Source organism: Perca fluviatilis, chromosome 4 (genome assembly GCF_010015445.1).
Source record: "Perca fluviatilis chromosome 4, GENO_Pfluv_1.0, whole genome shotgun sequence".
NCBI lineage: Eukaryota > Metazoa > Chordata > Actinopteri > Perciformes > Percidae > Perca > Perca fluviatilis.
In genome coordinates this window covers 17,295,213-17,311,590 of record NC_053115.1, presented here as the reverse complement: position 1 = coordinate 17,311,590, position 16,378 = coordinate 17,295,213, and the positions used below count along the sequence as shown (strand labels likewise).

Sequence of the window (16,378 nt, the reverse complement as noted above, 5' to 3'; positions counted from 1 at the left end):
GAAGTTAACTTTCATTAATTGATGATCCACTAATAACACAAACGCAACAGGAATTCATGAAATATCCTGCTTTAAATCCTTAATTATGCATTAAATGAAACATATTATGTGTAATATTATATATATATTATATTAGATCATATACATTTGCACCCATATCATAAAGTGTAACTGTACTCATTACATATGTATTCATTATATTGAATACATAGCATATTTTTAGTACTAAATATCCCAGAAGTGTCTGGGGGTGTGGGGGGGGTCCAAACCCCAGCTCTGGCTGAACTAATTCTCCCAGTCCTCCTCTCATGTTCCACATCCTGTGAGTCGCTGAGGTAGAAACATGGCTCCTCCCTCTGAAGGTATCCCATAGTGGCCCACTCTGACCCGTCCCTGTCCGCAGGGGGTGGGGCAGGGTGAGATGGGGAGGGGGCATTTTAGATTGAAATGTGGCTTTCAGGATGACGGGGGACTGTGGAGAATGGCAATGACCGCTGTCTTTGTGTTGGGCTCTGCTTCCTTTGGGACCACGGGCAGTGAATGATGCGGCCCCGGGGAAGGTGCCCCTCTCTCTCTGTTCTCCAGCGAGGACAGAAAAGCAGAGCAGGAGAGAAGCGAAAGGAGGGTAAAGAAAAGCTGAGAGAAGTATTGACTCGGGCTTTGAACGGGGACGCTGCGCTTCAGGGCCGACCCCTCTTGTTGCTATGGTTTTTCTAGTCAATCTTAGATCCTATATTTGTGTTGCTTGCTGCCATGCTCCTCCAGCGCAACCCCTGTCACCCTCTGTGACAGGGAACTCATATTCCCATAATCCCCTGTAGCGACGGATGAGACCAGTGTTTAATGTGGTCTTGAGCAAATATGTGCGCTTCAATCAGCGCTGACAGGATGGGGTTTTGTGCAGCAGAAAGACGTCCTGACAGACAGTCATTATTGGAGAGTCAACAGCCGTGACTGATGACAGCAGAGGTCAGGGAAAGGAGCGTCCAATCTGGAGCGCTGCCTGTTTCAGAGCTTTCACAGCGAAGGGAAACCGTGGAAAAAAGCATGACGGATGATTTCACCTTTGGCAAATTCACACTGCATACTTGCTTTTTTTTTATCATCAACAAATTTGTAACAAATTGGCTTTAAGGAGCATCAACTGAAAAGTGAAAGCCGCCTTCAGAGTCTGTTAACGTCTACTTAACATTTCAGTGTTGAACAGCGAGTTTCACAGTCAAGAAAATAATTGTTGGGACTTCCTGTGGGAACATTGCTTGAGAACAGGGCCTGTTGTGCTGAAAGTACTAATCTTCTTAAGTTACTCAGCAGCTTGTGAGTCCGTCAATCTTGAAAAGAGTTTACAAAACTGATTTAGTGTTTTATCACTTGACTTCATGGTTTAGTCACCTGAACTGCAGACTGAGGAGTGAGGTGGCAAGCATAATTTCCATGGCCACCAAAATATTCATAGTAATAAAACCATAACCACCTTGACAGTTCTCATCCTATATTTTCTCAGTCTGAACTCTGTGAGGCGTTGTAAGATGCCTTCTGTTGCATGTGCAATTTGCATTTCCATAACTATTTATTACTAAGTCACAAATCACGGCCCACTCTATTTTATTTGATGTTTTAATTGTTTAAGTATTTAAGTATTTTGCCATACAATTTTGTTCAGACATTCATGGTCCCCAGAGGATGAATCCTGCTGACTTTGATGATCCCCTCACCTTTTATCTCTCCTCACCAGCATGTCAAAGTCTTCACTCATCCTGTGAAATATCTCAAGATCTATTTGATGTATTGGCACAGACATTGATGATTCTCAAATGTTGAATCCTTCTGACTTTGGTGATCTCTGACTTTATTTTAACGTCAACATAAGGCCTTAATTTTGTATCGATGTCTCAACAACTATTGGATGGATTGCCTAATTTTTTTCTACATACATTTATATGTCGTCATCGTCATAAAGTTTTATTGTATCCTTCTTTTCCAAATCACACATATTTCAGAGAAGATACAACCACAGCACAATAACCTGACATTTCTGTTTCACCAAGAATGATAAAGTGAGTCAGGTGAGATGTCATGATAACATACAGCCAGAAGGTTTAGGGTTATTATTGGTCTCATCTCATTCACTTCCCTAACACTCGTCACACTGTGAACACAAGACACAAAGTGAGTGCAGGAGCCTCTTAGTCACAATATTAGAGGCTCACAGAGATTTCATCTAATTTATTCAGTGAGAAAATTATGTGAGACAAATTTAATTGCAGCAGTGCCTCAGGCTAAAATTATATTCGTAATTTCTGTATTGCTCGATATGTTTTGTCTCAATAAATCTCTTATGATAGAGCTGCTAAAGATGTTGCACCAGCCAATGACATTTACAGTATATCTCTAGCTGGGTGTTGTTTTTAATGAGCTTTTAAATCAAGGGATCAGACGACAAAGACGAGCTATCGGGGAAATCAAGACAGTGACGTCTATTTCTATTTTAGTTTAACTTCATGTAAAAATAAAACAGCCAGACAATGAAATGTGTGTTCTCAAGCCGTCAGCAATGAGCCAACTATTCATATCGTCTCTGCACATGAGATGAGCTAATTCCTGCTAAATCCTGTCTGACCAGATGACCGCTCAGCGGCCCGTCCTCGCCTGCAGGGGACCAGTCACTGCTCAGCTCTCAGCTCGCGACACCAGCTTGAACCCACACTTAGGGTTAACACGAGCTTTACGCGACCTCAGAGAAACCGGCCGTTTTGAGAGGAGGTTGTGACCTTTTATTGACAGGATCATCATTCTCTCCCTCCCAGACCCCTCCTCCTTTTGTTGCTCCCCCCTATTGATTTCTCAGACAATGAAGGAGATCCTTTGTCGACAGGGATGATGTCCTGCAGAGAACAAGCTCATCTCCTGTGTGTGTGTGTGTGTGTGTGTGTGTGTGTGTGTGTGTGTGTGTGTGTGTGTGTGTGTGTGTGTGTGTGTGTGTGTGCGTGCATGTGTGTGCGTGCATGTGTGCATGTGTGCATGTGTGCATGTGCTTGCTTTTTAGCTCTAGCTGTTATGATATGAATTATTAAAAATACTCAACAACAGCAAGCTAAAGCTGAACGAGGATTGAACCAAGTGTGATGCAAAAAGACCATTTATTTGGTTGTTGTTTCCCAGTTTCAAAGCTCCAGTTTTTAATCTGGCTCATAAAGCTACGTACAGCTTAGCACTAGGCTGATATTTTCCCCAGAAGTTTCTGCACTGCTTTATGGATTATTCCTGTATTACAGTAAATGAGACAGAATAATGATACATTTTCATAACAGCCTATTTCTGAGTCCTATTTATAAATGCTGGGTGACAAAAAAAATACTTAAAAATAGTAGCACAACAATTTTTCTTTTATCACTGTTTCAGGATCTTTTAAGCTAACAAACCTGTGAATTCTCAAATGAACATGATGCTATAGGATGATAATAACTTTTCTTCTGTCCATCTAAATCAAGCCATATTTAGAGCTTCTGCTGTTCATACTAATGAGAACTACAATAAACCTGTGATATTATTCTGAGTTTAATTCTCTTTAAAGCATAGTTTGCTTAGTTAAATCCTTAGTTGGATGAAAAACATCAACGACCAACATTAGAAATTTCTCTAGATCCTCAAGTGTACACAAAGACTTCAGTGTGCACAGAACAGGCAAGGCAACAAGGCATTATGCATTCTTAATTCTCATTGTTTTGACCAAAGGCGCCACACAGACATAAGGCAGGCACCTTATCTTGATATTCATGAGTTTGTCTCTCGCTCCACAGCCGATACTAAACCAGGCCGGCCTCCCGCAGGGTCCCTCGGACCAGAAGGTCGTTGTAGTGACCGTGGACAACTGTGACGCCTCTGTGGCCCTCCGGTTCGGTCACATGATCGGAAACTACACTTGCTCTGCTCAGGGCAGCCAATCAGGATCCAAAAAGTGAGTCCACAGGAATTACATAAGCATAATTATTAGTTATTACGTTGCAATGTGGGAGATAAGGCTAATATTTGCATCAGGCATTTCATTAATAACCTTTTGCTCTGTGCCTCACATTACTTCTTTATTGACTTCAGTAATTTACGTGATTACTTTCTTTGCGGTCAGCTCATTCAGAGACAGAGTGATGTTGTTTTGAAATTAAGTTCCACATCTCTAGGGTGTTAGTTAAGCTTTGCTTTTTTCCGTTATCTTTTTTTGTTTTTGTTTTCATCTCTAGGGGAAAAATAACTGCAAAACCATATCTGTGATAAATTTTTCATATGTTTCTCCCGCCCCTTCTCCAATTAGTGTTGCCGATGTAAAGGCAGAGCAAAACACTCCGGGTGCATAAATGTTCACGGTTCTATGTTTTCAGATCACTGGATCTGACCGGCCCACTGCTCCTCGGAGGGGTCCCCAAACTCCCAGAGGACTTTCCTGTTCGCAACCGGCAGTTCGTGGGCTGCATAAAGAACCTGCGTATCGACAACCAGCACATAGACATGGCCAGCTTCATCGCTAACAACGGCACTCTGCCAGGTACGTTTTGATCTGCTGTTTGTCATCCAGAGATTGTCCTTTACTTCATCTCTTAAACCTGTGACTGTTTTGCAGTCAAACAATGTTTTATTGTTGGACCAACCAAGTGAGGGTGAAGAGGAAAGAAAATAACAATGACTGTAATGAGCACAGCGGGGAAGTAGAGTCAGTGGGAAATGATCATTATACCAGCTATGAATAGTTTATTTCCCTCTGACTCTTTGCTACGTTGATGAAATAATGATGTGGGACAGATCAAACAGGACAGATCAAACGGGACAGATCAAACGGGTAAATTAACCTCTTATTTTCTTGCCCTCCTAGGATGCTCCGCCAAAAGACACTTCTGCAACAACACCCCGTGTCTGAACGGAGGAACCTGTGTGAACCTGTGGGGCTCCTTCAGTTGTGAATGCCAGCTTGGATTTGGAGGACAAAAGTGCGAAAGAGGTGAGTCGAGTTGAAAAAGCCGTGAGACCTGACACGTGTTTGTTTGCAGTTATGACCCAAGACTGTCCTCCGTCTCTGTGACCCGACACTCAACCTTTCATTGAGTATGAAGCGGCCATCCATCAGGTCGGAAAAAAAAAAGCATTGTGGAAAAAGTAGCAGACTCAATAATGCAGAAAAGGCTGTGTGTTTTTTTTTTTTTTTTAAATAACAGGTGCAACTGTGTCCAGTGCAGTTATTGGTGTTTGTCAAATCAGTGATCACAGCTTTTGGGAACACCTGATTTGATACAGACGTGCACAGTCATAAAAAGCTTGTTGTTAGTTTTAATGTCTAAATTTATGACAGAATCAGTATCAGTTGTGAGAATCAAGCTGCTTGAGGCTCAATATTCTCTGGTTTACATGATGTTGAACCGTGTAGGACTAATTGCTTTTTGGCATTTGAAAACATACAGTCCGTTGCTTATGTTTCTGTCTCAGTGTTCTCCAGCGTCTGTTTTTGTTCCATGTGATCCACTGCAGCTGTTATCTGTGCTGATTTATGGTTTACAGCAATTTGAGAAGAGACGGAGGACAAGGAATGAGCCCTGTAAACGTCAAAACACACACCTCTTGTTTTTAGCTTGAAGTAGAATGAGTAAAAAAGAGATTTATTTCAGTGAGCATTTTTTTGTATGTAGATCAGACGTAAAAGGAAGTAGAGATGGATATTCAAGAAAAGGGCAAATGTGTTGCATAGACTGCGTAAGTCTGAGAAAAGGTGGGGATGGGTGTGTAGAAGTGGGACATAATGCAGTGTGATCACATGTTAATGATCTCGGAGGGAGATTTAATGAGCTTTGATAACTTGTATATATTAAAATCAACAAGTCAACAACAGCATCATTAGAGGTGCCTTTTTAAAATGCAGTTGTTTATGTATGTAAATTGGGCAGAGCGTGTAGATAAGTGGATGAACAGAAAATGAACTAACAACTATTTTAATAATCAAAAGCAGAAATGCCAAAAAATCTGTGGATCCAGCTTCTCAAATGTAAAGATTTCCTGCTTTTCTTTTGTCTTTCTTGAAACTCAATAATTTGGTGGGTTTCAACCATTATATAACAAGCTATTTGAATCTGTCACTTTCAGCTTTGGGAAATTGTGATGGGAATTTTTCATTATTTTCTGACAAAATCAGTAATGAAAACAATTGTTAGTTGCATCCCTAAACGTGGATCTGTTGGCGTCGTCTGGCCACACGTATGCAGGAGTTAACTAGGTGTAGTTAAACTCCACAATTATTAAGGCAGGGTTAATGTATTCATTTCCAACTTTTTGTTTTTATCTTTTTTGTGTAAATGTGAAACATTTTGATTGAAATTGCGCTGCAGTTTCTGTCGTTGCATCTCTCTCATCTCACCAGCCAACAATGACTGCCACAGGTCATCAGGTTTATTTGCCAGCACTAATCGATCATTTGATCAGGTGCTTTTCTTCACTTTGTACAGAGACCGCGTAATCAGAGGGTGACCGTTTCACATCAGACAGAGTGTCCTTTCCTGTCACTTTGTTTTTTTACGTGTGAAAGAGCCAAAAAGCTTCTCACAGTCGATGCATGAGTGCACAAACACCATTACTTCCTTCTGATTCATGAACTACACAAATAAAACTGCATTTGAAATGATTTTAAATTAAAATTTCACTGATACACTAAAAGATTTAGTGTAGTCATTGGGGTTATTAAAGATCCCCTCCAGACACGTTTTAAGACTCACACAAATACTCTGCTTTGATAAATAATTCATGTCTGATGTGTTTTTGCCACAAAAAAGTCCCCTCGTTATAAAGTCTTAAAATAACCTCCACTCCTTCTGCCTCGTTGAAAAATCAAGAATCTATGAAAGCACAAATAGTTGTTTCAAATGTTTCGCTGCTGTAAGTTCATTCTCAGTGTATGTGCACTGGAGGTTTGCATGTCTGGACCACGATTGGCCTCCAGAGTAGTTGTGATGTCATAAATCCTGCCGGTAACTTGAACTCAGATTGAAGGTGAGCACAGAGAAACTTTCCCCCTGTCTGCCGATGAATGTGAAAACATTCTTCTAGTATCAAACTCTGCTCGTACGGTACATCATTCTGCACAGTGAAGCTGAAACATCACATTCAACGAACAAGAAAAACACATTCATGACTAGAGGGGGACTTTAATTATATGTTACATTTAATTTTATTACTGAAATATCGGTACAGGTGTTGACTTGTAAAGCCAATGATATAGCTTTCTGGGAACACCTGATTTGATTTTAGACAGCCACAAAAAGCTGGCAGATTGAAGCAAAATGTCTTTATGTCTGATAAACAGAGTATTTTTGTTAGCTGTGATAACGTGGATGTGATCAGAGAGCATACTGGACTTGCTGCTTGACACTAGTGACTCACTGTCTCATGTCACGTACTGTACAACTCTCTCTCTCCTCATTTATCTTCATCATCATCTTTTTGCTGTAGTCATGACCAGCCCGCAGCGTTTCCTGGGTAACAGTCTGTTGCAATGGAACAACATGGCGGCGATGGCGGCCTCCGTCCCATGGCATGTAGAGCTCATGTTCCGCACACGTCAGGCCAGCGCCACACTGCTGCACATCTCCGCTGGCCAGCAGCACAACCTCACACTGCAGGTGACAGCAACATGTAGTTACACCTTTTCTCGCTGAACATGGATACACACAAACACACACTCCTGGCTACATTCTGGTCTCCTTCAAATTATTTCTCTCCACAGACAGTTTTATAGATGTGGCAATGCACAGCAATGTCAGTTTATCCTCAAAGAGAAACTTTAATTAGAAGAAAAGAAACAAATTCTAGGTTATTTCTTCTTTAGGGTTACTTGAAGTGAGATCCCAGCCACAGTGAGAGCATGACAGCAGTTTCAAAAAGATAAAACATTCTGGGATTGAGGCTCCACCTGTTGGCCATCTAAGTTGCAGCACGTCACTGAATATCAGAGGAAGTTGAGACAAAAAGCCAAATGATCAGACACTCACTGTAGCATCTGTGTTCGGCTACGTTTTTACTTTGATGTTACGTAACTGTCCCATAATCTATTTCCAGCCCTGCACACCTGCGATGTGCAGCAATTCAAGGTTTGAACTTTGACTGCAGTGTGCAAAAAAAACCAACAAAAAAAAACACTGTCAGAGCTCTCTGTTTCTGTTTCTCTTGTGATGTAGTGCTGATTCTTGGTGGTCTTTTTTTCTCCTCTGTTATTGAACATCGGTTTAATCTCCCTCCTGCTGTATCCTCCCTTTTCCCGGCTTTCTCCCTGCCTTTGTAGCTGCGCGGGGGCAGTGTGTTGATGGGGCTTCACAGAGGGGAAGACTCAACTCTCTCCCGCGTGGAGGAGGTGCTGGTGAACGATGGAGACTGGCATCATTTGCAGCTGGATATTAGCAGTTTGGGGGGAGCAGTAAGCCACCGCAAAGCAGTGTTGTCTTTAGATCAGGGACTCTACCAGGTGGGTTGTTGCATCATTGTTGCTGTAAATCACTATTAATTAAATTATTGTAGTTTTGCAGCGATAAAGTCTGTGTCATGCACCTTTTCAGGCCAGTATGGAGGTGGACGGAAAGCTGCAAGACTCCAAGCTGAAGACTGTGAGCGTTGGTGGTTTGGCAAGGCCTGATGGGAAAATTCTGCATGGCTTCCGGGGCTGTATACAGGTCAGGCTCTTCTGTAGGCCCCACTCTAGAAGCATTTGTGATCGTGTCTAAAAGCACAAAGTATTTTAGTAAGCAACTCATCTAGAAAGCATTGGTTTCATGTTTAGCCGATCAAAAGGCATCTAGATTTGGTAAGATTTAGTTGTTTTAATGACTATATTTCAATGTAAAGTAAACTACATGTTAGATCTGTGCTACTTTTAACCCTTTTTTACTTGCCCTTTGAAACGTAAGCCATGCTCACTCAGCAGTGGTTCAAAACAAGTTTTAACTTCTTGAGTTAATGATGGAGTGCAGTTAAACATCTACCAGTACTTTAGCACCTTGACACACCCAAAACAGCTTTGTGTTTCCAGCACATTCCAGGGGCCTGTTTCACCAAATAGCAATTTGCAATATGAGATAATTTCCCCTTTTCACTTCTTTTAAAGCATCTGTGTTGCACGCATAACTGTGTTGTGTTGCCATGGATATGTAAATGTATTTGTTTGTTTGTTTGTTTGCCTGCAGGGTCTGCGTGTGGGCGGGGCTCTGAGTCTGTCTCAGGCGAGGAAGGTGAACGTGGAGCCGGGCTGCAGCGTGCCCGACCCCTGCAGCTCCAGCCCCTGTCCTGTCAGCAGCTACTGCAGCGACAACTGGGACAGCTACTCCTGCACCTGCCTCGCTGGTCAGTCTGCTCACAAGTTCAGAAACCCAAAACCTTGATCGTAATGTTTTGCAGGGCTGGAAGGTTACTTAAAATTTTCAAAGATTTTCAATCCTCATCATGTAAATATTGATGTCTCTAATACCTCTTTCACACCACCTACCAGGGTTGGGCTAGGGTTGTCTGATCAGGGTTCAACCCTTCTTTTGGAAATTCAAACCAAGCCACTCAACATGGGTATATCCCTGGTTATGACAATTCAGAAATCACCTGGGTCAACCCAGGAGCAATGCATAATAATTACCTTAAGTGCTAGAAATGGGGGGGGGGCAGCTTTACACGTCATATTCAGTGAACAGCTAACATCACATACTCCAGTCCATCTGTGTAGCAGCAGAACTAGTGTTACTCTAGTATCGATTTTTGACCATTTTAAGATGAGGGGAGAACATTTCTCTTTGTTTGATTTCATTAAAAGGAAAGTTGGGCTTTGCTGTTTGCTGTGCATTTTAAAAAAAGTCAGAGAGAAAAAAGAGAGAGATTCACGCTCCCCAGCAGCCACACTGAACCGCAGTCTGCAGACGGGTGTCTCGTGCCAGAGAGAGATTGAGTAAGAGTGGCGGTGCCGAGAGAATTAAACATTAAACATACTTTTACGTTCTAATGCTCTAACGCTGGGTTTTTACAGGCAGTTTTGCCTGTAAAACTCTGCTACCGCTCTGCAAAAGGCAGACTAGTGAACATCCGGGAACACACTGCCAGCAGACTGTTCGGGAAATTAATTGAACTGCTCCGCTCTGATGTTGTTGAAGCTGCCTGTGAAAATCCTAGTTTCATACATTCTATGGTGCACTAAAGCACAGTGAGACAAAATGTATGTTGTTGTGTGGGGACCTGTGACGACTGCCCCACTCTCATTTCCAACCAATCACATAATTTGTCCTGCCCCGGCTGTTAGTGACCCAGGTCATGCACAATTCACATTGAAATCAACCCTTGTCTACCCTGATCAAACACATTTGGTGACCTGGGTCGCGAAGCCGAGTAGATCGAGGTGGGTTACCCCGTTCAAACACACAGTCGACCTGGGTTTAACCCTGATTGAGCCATCGGTGTGAAAGAAGTATAATTTCTCAATTAAAATGACTAGTATTCCATTAAACATGTGATAAAGCAAGCACTAAGGAAAGTGCCACAGTTATCCTTTTTGTACATAATCATTTCTTCTTATCTGTGCTTATCACAGTTGTGAGAGCACAGCAACTTATTTTCCTGTGTTTTGTTTTACAGGCTTCTACGGCACCAACTGCACTGATGTATGCTCATTAAACCCCTGTGAGCACGAGTCAACGTGCACCAGGAAGCCGAGCTCCTCTCGTGGTTACACCTGTGACTGTCCCAGCCACTACTTTGGCCATTACTGCGAGAAAAAGTACAGTTTTCCACATTTATGTTAAAGTGCGTGCGTGCGTGTGTGCGTGCGTCGGATCGCGGTTCCTGTTGTGTTGCATGTTTTATTACTCTGCAGGTAAATTGATCATGTGTTCTGTCTACAGGACGGACTTGCCGTGTCCCAGAGGCTGGTGGGGTCACAAGACCTGCGGGCCCTGTAACTGTCAGACAGACAAGGGCTTCGACTCTGACTGCAACAAGACGAGCGGAGAGTGTCGGTGCAAGGTGAGTGTGTGCCCACTTGCAGCATAGATTCATCGTTCTGTAACAGACGCTAAAGCTGTGTCTCAATTTACTAATAACATACTGTAGGCGCATGTGTTTGTTGTATACACAAAATCAATACTTGACTTTTAAATAGAGCTCAAGGATAAAATGTAAATAATCAAATATCCTGGGTTTCCAAGTTATAAGTGAATTGAGTTATTATTCAGTTTTTCAGAGTTTTTCTTTAGTTCCATTTAAATAAAGTTAATCCACCGATATAAAATAAAAACGTTGGTATCACAACAGACTATGAAAATGTCTTTAAGGGCCATTAACATAACTAAGCCAGTCTGTAAGCGATGGCACATACACTGACTTCAGTTGTTGTACATGCAATCTTTCCTGTCAAAATGGTCATATGCACTCTTTTAAACTTCCTCTCTCCAATCCCGTTTCCAGGACAACCACTACCGTCCTGAAGGAAGTGACACCTGCCTGCTGTGTGACTGCTACCCAGTCGGCTCTTTCTCCCGAGCATGTGACCGAGAGAGCGGCCAGTGTCAGTGTAAACCCGGCGTCATCGGACGCCAGTGTGACCGCTGTGACAACCCCTTCGCCGAGGTTTCTCCTAACGGCTGTGAAGGTCAGAATACAGCAGATTACTTTCAAAAGGCTGTTATGCTTAATTTATAATCCCGGCTTCATTATAGCTACAAATATATTAAATCATTTTCCATTTTTATCCTCATCATCTCTCTCCTCTCCTTCCTGCTCCATGTCTCTCAGTAATCTATGACAGCTGCCCTCAGGCCATCGAGGCTGGGATCTGGTGGCCCAGGACTAAGTTTGGTCTCCCTGCAGCAGTTCACTGTCCCAAGGGAACGCTCGGTATGATGGGTTTTCAGGCAGCTCGTCAAATTACCATAAAATAATGGCATTATATGAAACTTGCCTCAAGCCCTCTCTGAGCTGCAGTCTATTCCCCACCTCTCATTTGATAACTCTCTCTCTTTCTCTCCTCTTTCTCAGGCACAGCGATCCGCCACTGTGATGAGCACAAGGGCTGGCTGCCTCCCAATCTCTTCAACTGCACCTCTGTTACCTTCAACAAGCTGAAAGCTCTGGTGCGTAACTTCTCTCTCCGTCAGTTTTAAAATTAACCGTGCCATTCCCGCAATAACATCATCGTTCGTGAGGGTGCGGAGGCAGCCGAGGATTTAAGCAAGACTAAAGGCCTTTTTACAGTTGCCGCAGCTGACCTGTTGCTCGCCAACGTGATGTCAAAATGACGTAGATCTCGCCGGCGCGGCAGGATTTTGAAAGCGCGACCAGAGGTTGTGCACCACTTTTTTTTCAGCGGCGCACGACAAAGCGGAAACAGGAAGCATGGTCGAGCCGTTGTTTACCTTTTCCTTCTTCTTCTAGTTCGTAGAAATGGCAAAGTCGGTAGCCTTTCCTCATTAGCACCACCTCTGTTCAGGAGAAGACTGCAGCTAGCGTCACGACCACCACGCGCGAGTATAAACAGTTACGGCGCTCCCATGACGTCACATTTGTGCACGACAGGTCGGCTGCGGCGAGTATACCGGACGAATGAGGCGTTCCACAAGGACACTCAAAAAAATGCAGCGGGTCTGCGGCGAAAAGTTGAGACAGACTCAACTTTTGGAGAAATGCAAATCACTTTTTTTGGTCTGAACATAGCTTAAGGGCTCTAACACTTTTGGACATGTTTAAAGGTGCTCTAAGTGATGTGATGCGTTTTTTAGGCTACAACATTTTTCGTCACATACAGCAAACATCTCCTCACTATCCGCTAGCTGCCTGTCCCCTGAACACACTGTAAAAAACCGCGGTCTCTGAAGACAGCCCAGGCTCCACAAACAGCAACAAAAACAAACTGCGCTAACCTGCCCCACGAACCATAACAAAGTGTTCAGCCAATAACTGTCAAGAAGGAGCTGGTTGAGCCATCACTGCAGCAGTGTTAGCATGTAGGCTACTTCCACAATGCATATTCATGACTCAACCAGCTCCTACTTGTCGGTTATTGGCTGGAACACTTTGTTTGTTATGGTTCGTGGGGCAGGTTGGCGCAGTTTGTTTTTGTTGCCGTTTGTGGAGCCTGGGCTGTCTACAGAAACCGTGTTTGTTCAGGGGACAGGCAGCTAGTGGATAGTGAGGAGATGATTGCTGTATGTGACAAAAAATGTTGTAGCCTAAAAAATGCTTCACATCACTTAGAGCACCTTTAAGATCCAGAAGTTTTTTTTTTTTTTTTTTTTTTATGGGATTGTTGTTGAGGTCTTTTAGTCTGGTAAAAAATACGTTTTACTAATGAAGCATTAATAAGTTACTAAATGGTTGTGTTTTCCTTCCCTTCCCCCCCAGTCTGAAAAGTTCTCCCGTAACGCATCGCTCCTGGACTCTGGACATGTTCAGCAGACGGCAGCCATGTTGGCCAATGCCACCATGCACACAGAGAAGTACTACGGCAGCGATGTGAAAGTAGCTTATCGTCTCACACAGAGTCTGCTGCAGCACGAGAGCAACCAGCAGGGCTTCAACCTCACAGCTACACAGGACGTCCACTTCACTGAGGTGAACAACAACATGCTGTATATCTCTCCTGGGAACGTTGCAACACAGCATGAAACTTAAAGTGCTCATATTACGCTCATTTTCAGGTTCATAATTATATTTAGAGGTTATACCAGAATAGGTTTACATGGTTTAATTTAAAAAAAAAAACACCATATTTTTGTTGTACTGCAAATTGCTGCAGCTCCTCTTTTTACCCTGTGTGTTGAGCTCTCTGTTTTAGCTACAGAGTGAGGCATCTCACTTCTATTCCATCTTTGTTGGAAGTCGCACATGTGCAGTACCTAGATCAGCACTACTAGCCTACACATCTTCCGCCGAAGGCTAAAAACACATCTTTTCCGACTACACCTCGGATAAACAAAACAAAAAAAAAATAAATATATATATATATATATATATATATATATATATATATATATATAATTTCTTGAACCTGCACTTTCATATGTCTCTTTGTAGCTTTGCTTATTTAAAGCTAATGTACTTGCACTTACTACTTGTTGTCTCGAGTTTGAACCTTCACAGCTGAAAGCACTTAACTGTACGTCGCTTTGGATAAAAGCGTCAGCTAAATGACATGTAATGTAATGTAATAATACTAGCCAGTCAGAAGCAGAGTATGAGGAAGTGCCACGCTAGCAGCTAGGCGAGCATTATAACGTGTGTTACAAAGTGACGAGCGTTCGTCACGGAAGTAAAGGCTGGACTACAATAGAGCTGTTTGGAGCAGTTTGTGAACAGTGTTTTCTCTGGAAGATGGTAGGTCCCTGTTGCTGGGGGGGGGGGGACTTTGGGCTTTTTCACTTTGTAAACCTATAATGTGCACAAAAAAGATATATAACACAATAAAGGAAAGGGGAAAAAGCCTAAAAGCGTAATATGAGCACTTTAATAAAAACAATAGATTGTTGCGGTTTCAGCAGTAAACAAATTGGTGTATAAACAGGAAACCAGACTTCACAGCCGTTCATGCTGTATCTGCAGGGAATAAATCACACTTCATTTCACTCTCCGCTGTGGCATCCTGTCACACTGAACTCTCGCTGTTTTCTGACAGAATCTGGTCCGTGTGGGCAGCGCCATCCTGTCTCCAGACACACGGACGCACTGGGAGCTGATCCAGCACTCGGAGGGCGGCACGGCGGCACTGCTGCGCCACTACGAGGAATACGCAAACACACTGGCACAGAACATGAGGAAGACCTACCTCAGCCCCTTCACCATCGTCACACCACACATAGGTGAGCGTTTTACCAGGGAGCTGTGACATGCTGACAACCACTACAGCTATGGAGCTTCTTTACAGGGGATCCATATCTGTATTAATCACAACGGTTTTAAAGTGCAGTTTGAGATTTATAGTTCATTATGTGAATATGCTGTTTTGTAATTTTGTAAAATTATTTTTATTAGGACAACACAAATAAAGTCATTAAAGAACAGAAAATCTGGGCTCATGAAACAAATAAAATAAGAAACAAATTAAAGTACCATTAAAACATGAATACAACAGAAATAGGGCAGCACATTTTCACAGTAAAAATAGTATTTTATTTAGTAATTTTTTTATTAAATTGTTTCTTTTTTTACATACAAAAATAGATCAAACTTAGAAGATAGAATCTAGAGAATCCCCTTGATAATTATTAGTCAGAGGAAATGACTGTTATTAATTTTAACCATTCAGCAAATCATTGGTCTGACTCTTCCAATAGCGGGGAACAATCCTTAAAGCACAGTTACTTACAGTTGCTCTGTGAAACAGTGTTTAGAGCTTAAACTAATGATTATTTTCACTATTGATTAGTCTGCTGATTATTTATTAAATATATATATCATTAAACATGTCATAATTTCCTAAAGCCCAACGTCTTCGAAGGTCTTGTTTCGCGTGACCCATGTTCCAAAACCAAAAGATATTCAGTTTATTGTAACAAAAGACAAAGACAAGCGATACATCTTTACATATGAGAAGCAAGTTGGGAATTTTTGACATTTTTACTTGTAAAATGACTTAAATGATTATTAAAATTCTCTGTCCATTGACTTATCGATTAATCGTTTTCGCTGTAATAGTGTTAATCAAGAAAAAGTAATAGCGTCCCTCTTATCAGCGCTGTAATGATGTGGCCATTTTTTTATGGCTCAATCTGATATATTTTTGGACTCAATATATAAAATGTTAGGGCTCCAATTCTCTGGTTAAAGGAGACGTCCATTTTCAGCAGCAGAGCTCTGTGCCTGTTTTTCTCTGCAGTCATCTCTGTGGATCGTCTGAAAAAGATGAATTTTCCCGGAGCCAAACTCCCGCGGTATCAGTCCCTGAGGGGCCCTCGTCCTGTGGACCTGGAGACGGCTGTCACACTGCCCGATTCAGTTTTCCAACCACCTGTGGACACCAAGGGCCACAGACACTTGGATGTCTTCCCAGAGTCCTCGCTGAGAAACCACTCAGCTAACAGGAAGAGACGGCACCCTGAGGACGGCCAGCAGGACGCCATTGCCAGTGTGATTATCTTCCACAGCCTGGCCTCGCTGTTACCAGAGAGCTATGATCCTGACAAGAGAAGTCTGCGGTAAGAACGATTAATAAAGCTATAACATGAAGCACTGTGACTGGAAATAAAAGGTTTTTACATTATGACCAGGATTTCCCTTAGAATCGTCCACAAGGTCTACATTTTTTTAGATTTGTTAAAAACACAAAAATAGTGCGCTTTGATTACATTGAATCCAAAACATTTAGCCAACTAGTTTGGCTTGTAGAGGTTTT

At 42.4% G+C, this 16,378-nt stretch overlaps 1 protein-coding gene across 1 annotated transcript in view; it reads left to right on the top strand.

The window, feature by feature from the left end:
• Positions 1 to 16,378, top strand: part of celsr2 (cadherin, EGF LAG seven-pass G-type receptor 2) — a 64,490-nt gene that overhangs the window by 40,039 nt on the left and 8,073 nt on the right. Inside the window, 15 exon segments of the mRNA XM_039798089.1 lie at positions 3,801 to 3,958; positions 4,377 to 4,540; positions 4,865 to 4,990; positions 7,483 to 7,652; positions 8,312 to 8,491; positions 8,583 to 8,696; positions 9,207 to 9,363; positions 10,633 to 10,774; positions 10,899 to 11,019; positions 11,461 to 11,644; positions 11,788 to 11,889; positions 12,031 to 12,125; positions 13,393 to 13,602; positions 14,663 to 14,846; positions 15,863 to 16,181. Of these exon segments, the coding sequence (XP_039654023.1) occupies positions 3,801 to 3,958; positions 4,377 to 4,540; positions 4,865 to 4,990; positions 7,483 to 7,652; positions 8,312 to 8,491; positions 8,583 to 8,696; positions 9,207 to 9,363; positions 10,633 to 10,774; positions 10,899 to 11,019; positions 11,461 to 11,644; positions 11,788 to 11,889; positions 12,031 to 12,125; positions 13,393 to 13,602; positions 14,663 to 14,846; positions 15,863 to 16,181 (2,426 nt within the window).